General features: G+C 44.0%; 1 protein-coding gene across 1 annotated transcript in view; it reads left to right on the top strand.

Annotated features, from left to right (window-relative positions):
* The window catches only part of MELTF (melanotransferrin), a 58,035-nt gene extending 53,743 nt beyond the window's left edge, over nucleotides 1-4,292 (top strand). The window contains exons 15-16 of the mRNA XM_066605436.1: nucleotides 606-795; nucleotides 3,996-4,292. Of these exons, the coding sequence (XP_066461533.1) occupies nucleotides 606-795; nucleotides 3,996-4,063 (258 nt within the window). The 3' untranslated portion in view covers nucleotides 4,064-4,292. The remainder of the gene's footprint in view (nucleotides 1-605; nucleotides 796-3,995) is intronic.
* Nucleotides 4,293-12,543: the final 8,251 nt, after the last annotated feature.

Genomic DNA, 12,543 nt, shown 5'->3' with positions numbered 1-12,543 from the left:
AAGAAAGTATGGCTCCCGGGAGTCCTGGACCAAACGCAAACAACTTTACTTTTTCTGGCTGACTGAAAGGAGGTGAGCGAGAGGGAGATAATAATAGGGCATATAAACAAGGATTGTAATGTTGGCACAACATTGGAAAAATATGACTGCTCTCTTCCAGAAACATTGTCACACCTATCCATGGGCTGTTTGTAATAATATAGCTCAGCTCCATTGAAGTGAATAGGACTAAGATGCACACAAGCCATGGACAGAAGTGGCACTGTTTTTGGGAGAGAGCAACCATGTTTTTTTCAATCTTGGACAACCCTTTTAAATGGCCTGCCCAACTCCTGGGCGTTAAACAAGTACATCCTTTTTGTTATATACACAAGTGGCTGCCCGGCTTGGTTAGATCTACTATATATTCAACGTCAATATTTATTTATTGATTTATTTTACTCATGTATTTAGCGCATACATATTCTGCAGCGCTGTACAGACTTTGTCACCACTTACAGTAATACCTATCCTCATTGCTCTAATATATAACAAAGTGTTTGATTCACGTATAATTATGCACCCAGTGTATATTACTTTATTTACTTGTTGCATTTTCATTGCAGGGTTATTATGCGAGTGACAATAGCTCTGAATTTAAAATGTTTAGCTCTTCAGATTATGATGAAAAGGATCTGATCTTTAAGGACTCTACCCAAAAGATTGTCCCTGTCAAAGAGAAGAAATCATATGAGCAGTGGCTAGGTAGAAGCTACATTGAATCTATAGAGGGTTACCAGTGTTCATTTAGTGAAGGTAAGAAATCTGTGTAAGATACACCTGACTGCTATATACTGTATACTGAATTAAAAAAGATATGTATAACCTTCTATTATGGAAACTAGGCAAATGGCAATGAAGTTTTGATTCTTAAAAGGGCACTAACTTTTCAGACAATTTATGCTAATCTATCAGTTTGTGTTAATCTAATTTTTCTGGATTATACTTCATTAAAAATGTTTTTGCTTTACCACTTTGAATCACGTTTGAAGTGACTGCCGCTAGGGGTCTCCCTCCCAGCTTTTCTGTGATCCACTCTCTGTTGTTAGGTATAGAGCTTCCATAGTAAGGAGAACACAGGGACATTTCCTTAGCAATGGCAGGAGGGGATCTAGGTTCACAGGTGTGTTCCTGTGCACTCTGAGGCTGCAGACTGACAGATCTGTGATAATGATTTCCACAACCTCTGCCTCTCCCTGGGGGAGTGCATGTATGTGTCTGATGCATTATATTGGGTTTACTAAGCATCTGGCCAGAATGCCTGAATCATGCTAGGAGAACAGAGGGGTAGGCATTCAAATACTGCTTCTCAACTGATTGGACAACAGGTTGTGCAATGCAGCATGGGAAGTAAGGGAAAGGAAGTGCAGGACAGTGAACTACTGTCAGAATGTTAGGCCTCATGTTCGCGGGGCAGGAGGGACCCGCTACGGATTCTCCATGGAGAATCCGCAGCGGGTCCCTCCTGCCCCGCGGACATGAGTGCTGAAAATAGAATATACTCACCTGCAGCAGTCTGTGCGAGTCTTCCCTTCTTCCCGGCCAGATATTCTTTCTTCGGCTCGGCGGATGTGCTCGGCACACCGGCTGCGCGCCGCGCGCAGGTGAGTATATTCTGATTTTAGGTCTCCCGCGGATCCGGATGGCTTCCATAGACTTCAATAGAAGCCTGCGGGAGCCGTCTGTGCGGGAGACCCGCACCAAATGGAGCATGGTCCGGATTTTTTCCTGCACGCGGATCCGCTTCTGCAGGGAAAAATGACATCCGCAGGTATTTAACTACCTGCGGGTGTCTAATGCATCCCTATGGGGCGCGGATCCGCGTGCAGGAAAAACGCTGCGGATTTTAAATCCCAATTTGTAAGTGGACATGAGGCCTTAGGCCCTTCATGAAAGTAGTTTGCAAACATCAGAGCAACAGAAAAAAGGGGAAGACCATCTAAAAATCTGAACTTACAGACATAAAAAAGTGTGTAGACATCAGCAAATGAGTGGGTAAGGAAAACCTGTTATATTTTAGAAAACGTATTGAAAACTCTGTGAGAATAAAATTTAAACTTTAATGAGATAGAGGGAATTCATCATGTTGACCTTTAAGTTATAGCACTTTTGTGAAGGAGCTCTTAAATAAAAAGCAGGGTACACCAAAACACACACTGAGGCATCATTCACACAAGCGTGACACGCACACCGTATTACCTGCGCAAATAAATTGTGGCTAATAGAACTTATAGATTCCTATGAAAACCTTCAGATGGGAAAATTTTAAGTGCGTAAAAAAAAATTGCACCTTAAAATTAGTAGACATGTGCGACTGAAATCCCGCAACTGAAATTCCTAGCAGCGTGAAAAGATAGGACGTGACCTATATTTGGTGTGCTAACCGCACGAGTTTCCATAGACATCTATGGGAGCTGGATAACAAGTGGGAGGTTGATTAGGTAATCATTCCGATTGTTTCGTTTAAGCTTTAAACAATCGCTAAACACAGAAGTACATTTTAAATGTCCCACTCTTAGCTCCTGTTAGTCCCCGCGGGGATGAGGGGACTAACAGGAGTTTAAAGCAAGACATTTAAAAATGTGCTGTTCAGCTGTCCCATAGGGGGGAAGGAAGGACTTCCTCTGGAGGTGAACCTCTCTCTCCCTGCAGCGGGGAGAGATAGAGGTGAAGGACAGCCCAGTGGGAATCCCCTTCTCTGCAGGGCTTCCCTTTATCTCAGCCGGGGTTTCCCTCTAGGGGAGAATAAAAAAAAAAACAGCAGCGCGATGTCGAGGCTCACCTGCTGGGGAGAATAAGGAAATTCTGCGGTGCTGGTGATTTTCTTATTCTCCCCCACAGGCGAACCCCGACATCGCTGCAGCGGGGATATCCCTCCACCCCGGATAAGATGAAGAGAAGCCTCGCAGAGAGGGGGGTTCCCCCGGGTATTTTGCTCATCTCTCTATCTCTCCTCTCGGAGCTGCAGTGCTTGTTTTTACCGCCACGCAGCTCTGGATCGTGTGAATGGGTAATTTCACCTCTAATAAAGCTTGTGGCTTGATAACGGGAAATCATCCAGTCATGCTATTTTTCATGCACTTAGCTACGATTTTTTTGTGCACGTAAGTTTGGCGTCAATTTCATACTCGTGTGAATGAGGCCTAAGAGGTGATTACCAGGAATACCACAAAGTGGCTGCTGTGCATGAAGCCTTTGGCAACCTGTCTCATTTGTGCAGATCAGGGGAAAGGGGACTCACCTAGGGCGTGGACATGGTCTGGGGGCGAACCAACCCTACATTGTTCTGAAAAGTGTGGCGTTTGGTTCTGCCCAGAGCCCTGTCCTAATCCTGCCTCCTTCCCCCTCCTATCTGCATATGCTCCCCACAGTGTTTTACTGATTTTATAAACATCGGTTCTGCCGGCGGACACCACGTATGGCTGCGATTGCACAGCTCATATCGGACACACATGGACATGTGCAGTGTGACTTTTTTAAAAATTCCTTACTTGGTTTCAGAGTGGGGTTGCGTATGAAGATGCTGCCCATACACAATGTATTGCGTATGGACAGCGCTTCATAAGCTGCCTATACCAATGTATGGGGCCCACGCTGCGTGGTACACAGAAAAATAGAGCATTCAATGTCCACACGCACATGTGCATGGATCAATGAAAGTCCATTGACTTTCATTGACTCCATGCACGGCGTAGCCCGCGGCCGTGCAATGCACGAGTAATACGAGGTGGAAATGTGGCTGTGGACAGGAGCCCTTAGTGTACTTATGTGATATATCCATCTGCAGTATCTAATCCAAAGAATCTTTTCTATCTATCTGTAGATCATTCCTGAGCTCATATTTGTATCCTACCTTAACAAGTTCATAAAACAATCTATTTTAAAACCTCATCAAAATTAATTGGATACATGATCAAAATGGCATAATTTCATTATTTTCTTTCTTTCTCCAACAGCTATAACTCCAGTGAACGTCGTCTTACTGCTAATTAGCAACATCCTACTAATTATGTTTTCTGCATAATTACCAGCTACTGAGCCTTCAAGATGCCTTTGGAAATTGCAGTGCTGTAAACAGGGTGATTTTTTTTTTGTTCGCTGAAGAAACAAAAGTTTATAAATGAAGAATGTACTTTTATTCCATGCGTACCTGTCTTGTGAACAACTCCACCCCACTGTCATCACACATGGTTTATGATAACCTGTTTGAAAAAAAAAATTGAAAATCACTATTTATTACATAAGCATTACCATTCGGCAGGTACAAGTTTACATAAATAAATGCATGTTCTGTATTTCTTTGCCTTCAAATGACTTAGCGAATTTGTAATTGTGTTAGTTAATGTTCCTTCTGTAACTCTTTAAATATGCAGTCACTGTGGTCACGTGTGGGGAATTACCACCAGGATTAAATACTAAGAAGAAGTTGATTTTAATGGAGATATAGGGCAGTAACCTTTAGATTCAAATCAATAGAAATTACAGAAATAAGAATCGCTGATTTCAATGGGAAGGTTGTCTTGCTATAGTTATCTCAAATCATTCTCAGGACCGATTAAGGCCTCTTTCACACGAGCGTTGTATCGCAGCTATTTTCCCGTGATAAAACTCCAGCTGAAAATCGCAACCCTCTGAAGCATTGGATTCCAATGCGTTAGTTCAGATGGCCGATTTTTCTGGCACGTAAAATTGGACGTCCAGAAAAGACAGCACAGACACTGCAGATTCCTGCCGTCCGCTTTTTTTGCACGTCCGGAAAAGATAGGACTTGTCCCATTTTTTTCCGGAATATGCCGACCATTCCCATAGACTCCTATGAGAGCCGTCAGAAAAGGGAAGGGGAAGGGAGTTTAGCAGAGGCTCGCATTGCTTAAGTCCCTCCGCCTCCCCGTACCGGCAGCTCCCATAGGCTGGAGAGGGAGAGGGAGGGAATTTACCATGGCAAGCGTTGCTAAAGCCTCTCCACCTCCCCTTGCTGGCAGCTCCCAGCTTCTATTGGAGCTTCTATTGCCGCGATCAGCTTGCAAAGGGAGAGGGGGGGGGGGGGTTAGAATTTAGCAGCGTTAAGGTCTCTCCCCCCCAGCCCATGGATTTCTGTGCTGTGGTGTATATACGCCCTGTGAACAGGTAAGAAAACGGGAGATTTAGCTGCGACTTGGTTGTGCCGCGATGCGGGCAGCCGAAAATCGCAACACCCGTGTGAAAGAGCCCTTATTCTGGACACTGGTGGGTATTTTTGCTGACTCAAATGTCGTTGAAGTCTGTAATAAGAAAATCCCATTAGCTGCTGGGCTAGAAGAATATAATTTAATTGCATAAAATAATTAAATAAGCTACTTTAAGAGGATCTTTACTTAAATCTAAAAATAATAGCTCCCTCTCACTGTTCTAGCCTACTTACTGCAATGTGCAAGCTGACTTACAAAACTGTTATTCATGGCTAAAAAGAAGGCTCTACTTTTCTCTTCCATGAACAGCACGACTCTTGCTTATGGCAATGTGTGGTATTGCAGCTCAACCCCATTCACTGTAGTAGAGTCAAAATACTAGACTTACGCCATGGACAAACATGGCACTGTTTCTGGGGAAAAACATTAGTTATGGCAGGATAACGGAATGCCACATTGCATCAGGTACAGCAAACAATGAAGAGAATGGTAATTATTTAAATATAAATGGAGTCCGCCAATTTCATGCTTCACTACCTAGACCGCACTAAGGCCTCATTCACACGGGCGATTTTACATGGCTATTTAGCCGCAATAAAACGTTGTCTAAAAATCATGACCATGTAAAGCATTGGTTTCCAATGGATTCATTCGCATGGCCGATTTTCGGACACGTGAAAAGAAAAGAAAAAAAAAATCGCACCTTCAAAACTACGACCATTTTCGGTCGCAGACTTTTCATGTGAAGACCTATCTTTTGAGGAAAAACACTGGACGCTCCCATTGACTGCTATGGGAGCTGAAAAAAAAGGAGGGGGAGGGAGTTTACCTGCGTCTGTTGCTCCGAAAAGAAGACAGCTGGCTCTATTTAAGCAATTGAAGTCATTCCAAGGATTTCTGCCAACCGCCAGAATTCCGTGCTGCAGCGTAGTTTTCACGCAATACGCCCGTACACTCAATCGCTGCTATTACTTAATGATGTGATTTTAGGCCACAATGCGGCCGGCATAAAGACGGATCGCCTGTGTGAATGAGGCCTAAATGGAACCATGTTATAGCCGAGTGGATCCCTTTAGACATGTTTCGTAAATTGCACATAAGGAAGACGAAACAATACCTCGGCAGCGCCACCTATTGGAAGGCAGCAATTATTCAAATCAGTATATGATTCCTTAAATAAGTCTTTAAAACAAAAATTTAGAATTAAAAACCAAGCCAGAACCCATACACAGACAGCTGTTTCGGGGTGTTTGCCCCTCATCAGTGTGCAGTAGGTTTCTGGCTTACCTGGTGAGATGCCTATGTCGTGGGTCAGAAGGGGGGTTGTCCCTCATTAAGCAGAGCACCCAGAAGGTGAGTCAAGACACCTAGAAGGGGAGTGGGTCAGGAGGGGCATCGTCTCTGCCCAAGTAAATTGCACAAAAGGCCTTTTTCAAATCAGCGATGTGTTTTCATGCAGGTTGCATCGCGTCAAAAAAAATGTGGCAACACTGCATTGCCGCGATCTAATTCCAAAAAGAATTAGTGTTTTCTCATCCATTCACACGGCCCCATCATGAGAAAAGGACGCTGCGGCGGCGGTCAGCAGAATGGCTCTATTTAGCTGAAATAGCACGAAAATGACGCCCATGTGAAAGAGCCCTTAAGTGTATAGTGTGAAGATACACAAATTCTGAATGTATTCACAATATTGCCTATGATACAGTTTTCCAGAAAGTGTTTGATCATTTCTTGGAGTGCTTAGAAAATTACTTTTGACTTGTATTTCAACATGTCTTATTCTTCAGGGTGCACTACGGGTATTAAAATGCTATATTTTTAAAATTTAAATTGGATGTTATTATAGCTGTTTCTATTCTTCCCAATAAAATGAGTTGAAACTCTAAGAATTTTGCTGCCAGCTCACAGGGTGCAAACCTAATATCCTGTTGATATTCAGAAATTACCTGATAAGAACACTGCTAGCTGATCGTTAAATTCAGTCTTACCTAAAAATCCTCCTTCGCTCTTACCAGCAGTTCTCCACGGGGAGTGCTGATAGCATTGTTTCCCGTGGAGAACAAAGGATCTGAGCACAGATAATAGCCCTCGGCCTATTAACTGCATTCAGCTAAGGCTTCATTTGCACACCTAATTGCTACTTAAATAGCTGAGTAGCTACGTAATAGTTTATGCAAAATGATCGCTCAAAGCTGTCACTGAGGGTGCATTCACACGAACGTATATCGGCTCGGTTTTCACGCCGAGCCGATATACGTTGTCCTCATGTGCAGGGGGGGGGGGAGGATGGGAGAGCCCAGGAGCAGGAACTGAGCTCCCGCCCCTCTCTGCCTCCTCTCCGCCCCTCTGCACTATTTGCAATGGGGAGAGGCGGGACGGGGCTAATTCACGGCACTTAGCCTCGCCCCCGTCTCGCCTCCTCTCATTGCAAATAGAGCAGAGGGGCGGAGAGGGGGTGGGGAGGAGGCGGAGAGGGGGCGGGAGCTCAGTTCCTGCTCCTGGGCTCTTCCAGCCTCCCCCCCTGCACATGAGGACAATGTATATCGGCTCGGTGTGAAAACTGAGCCGATATACGTTCGTGTGAATGCACCCTTAAACTGTAGTTTGAGCGATCTTTGAGCAATCATCGACAGGTGTAAATGGGCATTAAGCAGTCAGTCCAGCTTCACTGACAGATCTCCTATAGAGACTTAAGTCCCTTAAAGGCCTCTTTCACACAAGCGATACGTTTTCATGCAGGCAGCATCGCGTAAAATAATTGCGGCAACGCTGCATTGCTGCAATCTAATTTCAAAGGGAATTAGCATTTTCTGGTCCTTTCGCGTGAAAAGGACGCTGCAGTGGTGGTCAGCAGAATGGTTCTATTTAGCTTAAATAGCTAAACAGAACCAGCTGTCTTCTGCAACGACCGCTGGACAGAGGTAAACTCCCTCCCCCTCCCTTTTTTCAGCTCTCACAGGAATCTATGGGAACTCCCTGCGATTTGTGTCAAAAAATAGGTCATGGACTATTTTTTTGACACTGCAAGGAAAAACGTGCAGCTAAAAATCGCTGGTGATTTGCTGTCGCGTTCTTTTTTTTGCAGCAAAAAATTGCCCATGTAAATGAATACATTGGAATCCAATGCTTTACATGGTCACAATTTTACGGCGTTGTTTTCTTGCAGTAATACCTGCGAAAAAATGCTCGTATGAATAAGGCCTTACATGAGCTAAAGTGCCTGACAGCCATCTCAGCAATAATCGCTCCTGTGCATTTACAGAGGAGCGATGTTGGCTCAGTGAATAAAGGCAAAGTGGCCCAGAGATTGTTCCCGCCTGCCTCCATTCAGGTTGTAAATGAATGACTGCCTGTTTACACAGGTATATGCAGTGGCAGACCAAAGAAGATTTATGGTTTGCATGAAAGATCCGATTTATTGCTGATCGTTCTTTCACTGCATGCATTTACATTGCACAATTATCATGCAAATGAAGAAGTGAAATCCAGCTTCTCTTTTTTTAGGCCTCTTTTACACGGCCATATGCGTTTTTACACTTGTCTGATCGCGGCTAAAAAAAAAAAAATCACATGACTGAAGAATAGCCGCGATCAAGTCCCAATCTTGAATGAAGAAGATATGTCAGCAGCACTTCCTCCATCCTTATGTGGTGAGGCGATATCAATGCATAGCCACCATGGACCCCAAATCAAGGCTTCTACCCACTAGCGTTTGTTTTTTAACGCTGCGATATTACTGGGGTTTTTTCAATGTTTCAATGTTTTAACATTAGAAAGTCCCATTGAAAAAAACGCAGTGATATTGCAGCATTAAGAAAAACACTAGTGGATGGAAGCCCTAACAGAAAGCATACATGGCAGCATAGGTGGTGGGATAAAAAAGCTAAATTCTTCTCTTTTCCTCCATAATGCACACAACAACGTTTCAACCCTCATGGAGCTTGAGAAAGACCCATAAGGGTCAAAACTTCGTTGTGTGCATTATGTACGAATAAAGAGGAATTTTGCTGTTTTATCACACCACCTATGCTGCCATGTACGCTTTCAAGTCCTGATCTTAATCAGCATTTTATCGTCCATTCACATGGACGGCTGCGGTATATCGGCAAAAAAATATGCTGCTGCACGGAAATGCCCTTGATCCTAGGAATGACTGCTAATGCTTCAATAGAGCCAGCTGTCTTTGTTTCTCAGTGTTGTACGCAGCTAAACTCCCTCCCCCTCCCTTTTTTTCAGCTCTGATAGGAGTTTATGGGAGCTTTCAGTGTATTTTGGAGAAAGATAAGGCAAGACCTATCTTTTCACGTGTCGTATAAAATCGGTCACTGTTTTCAATCACCGATGTGCTATTTTTCCCGATGCAATTTTTTTACGCACCTAAAAATCAATTATCAGATGGTCGTGATCTTTTAATGCAGCTACAAAAGCTGCGTATATACTGTTATGTGAAGAAGGTCTTAGTCAGTCAGCAATAAAATACGTTTTGGACCACAAGGTTGCTTCTTCACTTAGGCTGAGGTATGTACAGAAGTAGCCAGACTGGAAACATGCTGCATATGCAGTAATTAATGGGCACTTTCTTCTCCGATTGGAACACTAATCTTCTTTGCAGTTTGTTCCCAGTTCCCATTTAACCCCCACATGCACAGCATGCTTGCATTCTGGCTACCGTGTTTCCCTGAAAATACGCCCTACCCTGATTTTCGGGGTCTTGAAATATAAGCCCTCCCCTGAAAATAAGCCCTGGCTAAACTACATAAAAAAACAGCAATACTCACCTAGTCGGTGGCGTCTGAGTCACTGGCGCTGCCGCAGGCTGCCATGTACTCACCGTTGACACAGCACTCTCTTTCTGTTGACGGGCTTTGAATTCCCCGCCTCCAGCAAACAAGTGCTGTGATCGGATCACAAGCGCCGCTGGCCCAGCTAATCAGAGCCGGCGCTCGATCATTCACAGCCATTCAGTGAATGACATCATTGAATGGCTGTGATTGGCTGAGCAACAGCGCTCGTGATCCAATCACAGCACTCAATTGCTGGAGGCGGAGTATTCAAAGCCCCGTAACCAGAAAGAGAATACTGTGTCAACGCTGAGGATTACAATGCAGCCTGCCGCAGCGCCGGAGACCAGCACGAGGGACCCTGAAGCTGTGGGGCAGGTGAGTATAGGACCCTCTCGAAAATAAGACACTGTGCCTCTTTTGGGGCAAAAATTAATATAAGACAGTGTCTTATTTTCGTGGAAATACTGTACTTCTGTACATACCTCTCCTAAATGAAGAAGGGGTCTTGCTAGTTGACTAGAATGAAAAAGAAGCTGGATTACACTTCTTTTTTTCCTAAAGTTTTTCTCTGGAAGGTTGCGCTTCTATACCATTCTTTGTTGCTCACCCTCCTGTGTTCAGTTACACCAATTTAGTGTGGTATTCATCTAGTTGGTGGCGACTCCATATCATTCATCACGCACTCCTTATTCATCTCTCAAGGCTTTTAGAAAATATTTTAAGCCTATTTACATCACAGGATTGCCCAATTCTTTTTCTGCACCCACTCCTGATAGTTGTGGGGTTTACAGGTGGGACCTTTGCATAACAGGTTATCACATTTCTTGTTTATATGACACAAATGACTACAATTGGAATACTCTTTACCATAATAATACAGACATTATTTTGAGGCAGGAATGGTATAAAAACAATTGTTTTTCTCTAAACCTCAATGAATAATTTTGGACAGATCTATGCCTATATGTAGTACTTGTGCCACATTCACACATGGTGCATTATGCTATATCATATATTTTGCCCCTTCTTTTTAGATCTGTTTCCTTGGTTGTCAATCCTGCTGAATGCTGTATGCATCCTTTAGTCTTGCATATTATGCTTTGAATCCTAATGGGCTCATATCTCCATAATTGCTGACACATCCATGCATGGTTAATCATTGTATATTTCTGCTCACAGGCAGGTAATTTCTAGGAGGGTGAAAGAGCCAACTTGACCTGTTTATGCGAGGAATAGCATTTTTATTTTGGGAAGTAACTTACTCTGATAAGTCATTTAGTGGTAGTCCAAAGGTTTATTCTTGAGACAGTTAACTCATTCACGGCAGATATAGTAAAAGTGATTCACTTAATTGAACAACCTATCAGAACACGCAACTATGCCAATACACTGTAGTCCCTATGTGTATGATGAATCACTTGTCTCAACCCCTTAGGCCCCCTGCACACTGGACGCCTGCATAGGATTGCATTACAATACACAGTCCTATGCAGACTGCCACGATTTGTCCGCGTGAAAATACACGCGGAAAACAAATCGCAGCATGCTCTATTTCTGTGCGGGTCTCGCAGAGGCCCGCACAGAAATGTTTCTCCCGGCTCCGCTCTGCGCATCAACGGCTTGCCAGCAGCCGGCACATCAAAGAGTCGGAGCCGCAGGAGAGGTGAGCGCCACACTGGTCCCTGCAGGGGCTCGGGTCGGGTCCCGCTGCGAGAATTCTCGCAGCGGGATCCGACCCGGCCATCTGCAGGCGGCTTTAGGCTGGAGTCACACAGGATGGAAATCTTGCAGAATGTCCGTAGCGGGACTGCACAATTCTAAGACATTTCTGCAGCTTCAAACCCCGCAGTTTTCCAATCTGCATTCCACTGCAGAAATCTCTCACCATAGAGAGAAGAGAGTCCGCAGCGAAAAACAGTGCCAAAATTGACACGTCATGGATTTGAATCCCGCGCTGCATGTTAGTTTTCCCTAAGGCTTGTCTGCAGCGGACTGTTGGCAGCATGTGACTGAGATTTTTTCAAATCTTGTCCACTTTGCTGCTTAGTCTCAGCTTTAAAAATGCTCTCCTGCCTACCATCTGGGCAGGAGACTCTGTGCTGTTGCTGCTTTTTTATTTTGGGCCTTGGGGTTTTGGGGTTATTAGGGCAAGCAGTCTTTTGATGCACCACATGCATCATAGATAGCCACTTCAGCTAACCTCATCTAATCTTAGATAGCTAGCTACAGGTTAGGTTGGTAGCTAATTTAGCATCTGGGGCAACTATCAGAGATAAACCCCACCTATACCTAGATAGCTAGCCATAGTACAGAACAGTAGAGGTTCGCCCCGTGTGGGCATCTCATAGGCTATATTGAGCCATTTTTGGTGTCCATTTCTCATGACCAGTTCTGTTTCTGAAACCAATTTTGGTTCCTGATGAGTCATACATGACGAAATGCGTAGAACTTGTTATATCAAACGATATATTCACGGAACAGAGCTACGTGTACAACAGCCATTGTGCTAAGAGTATACAAAATTTTACCCGAATATCAGTACTCTGTCTATG

Source organism: Eleutherodactylus coqui, chromosome 1, assembly GCF_035609145.1.
Source record: "Eleutherodactylus coqui strain aEleCoq1 chromosome 1, aEleCoq1.hap1, whole genome shotgun sequence".
Lineage (NCBI taxonomy): Eukaryota > Metazoa > Chordata > Amphibia > Anura > Eleutherodactylidae > Eleutherodactylus > Eleutherodactylus coqui.
This window is presented reverse-complemented; position numbering and strand designations above follow the sequence as displayed.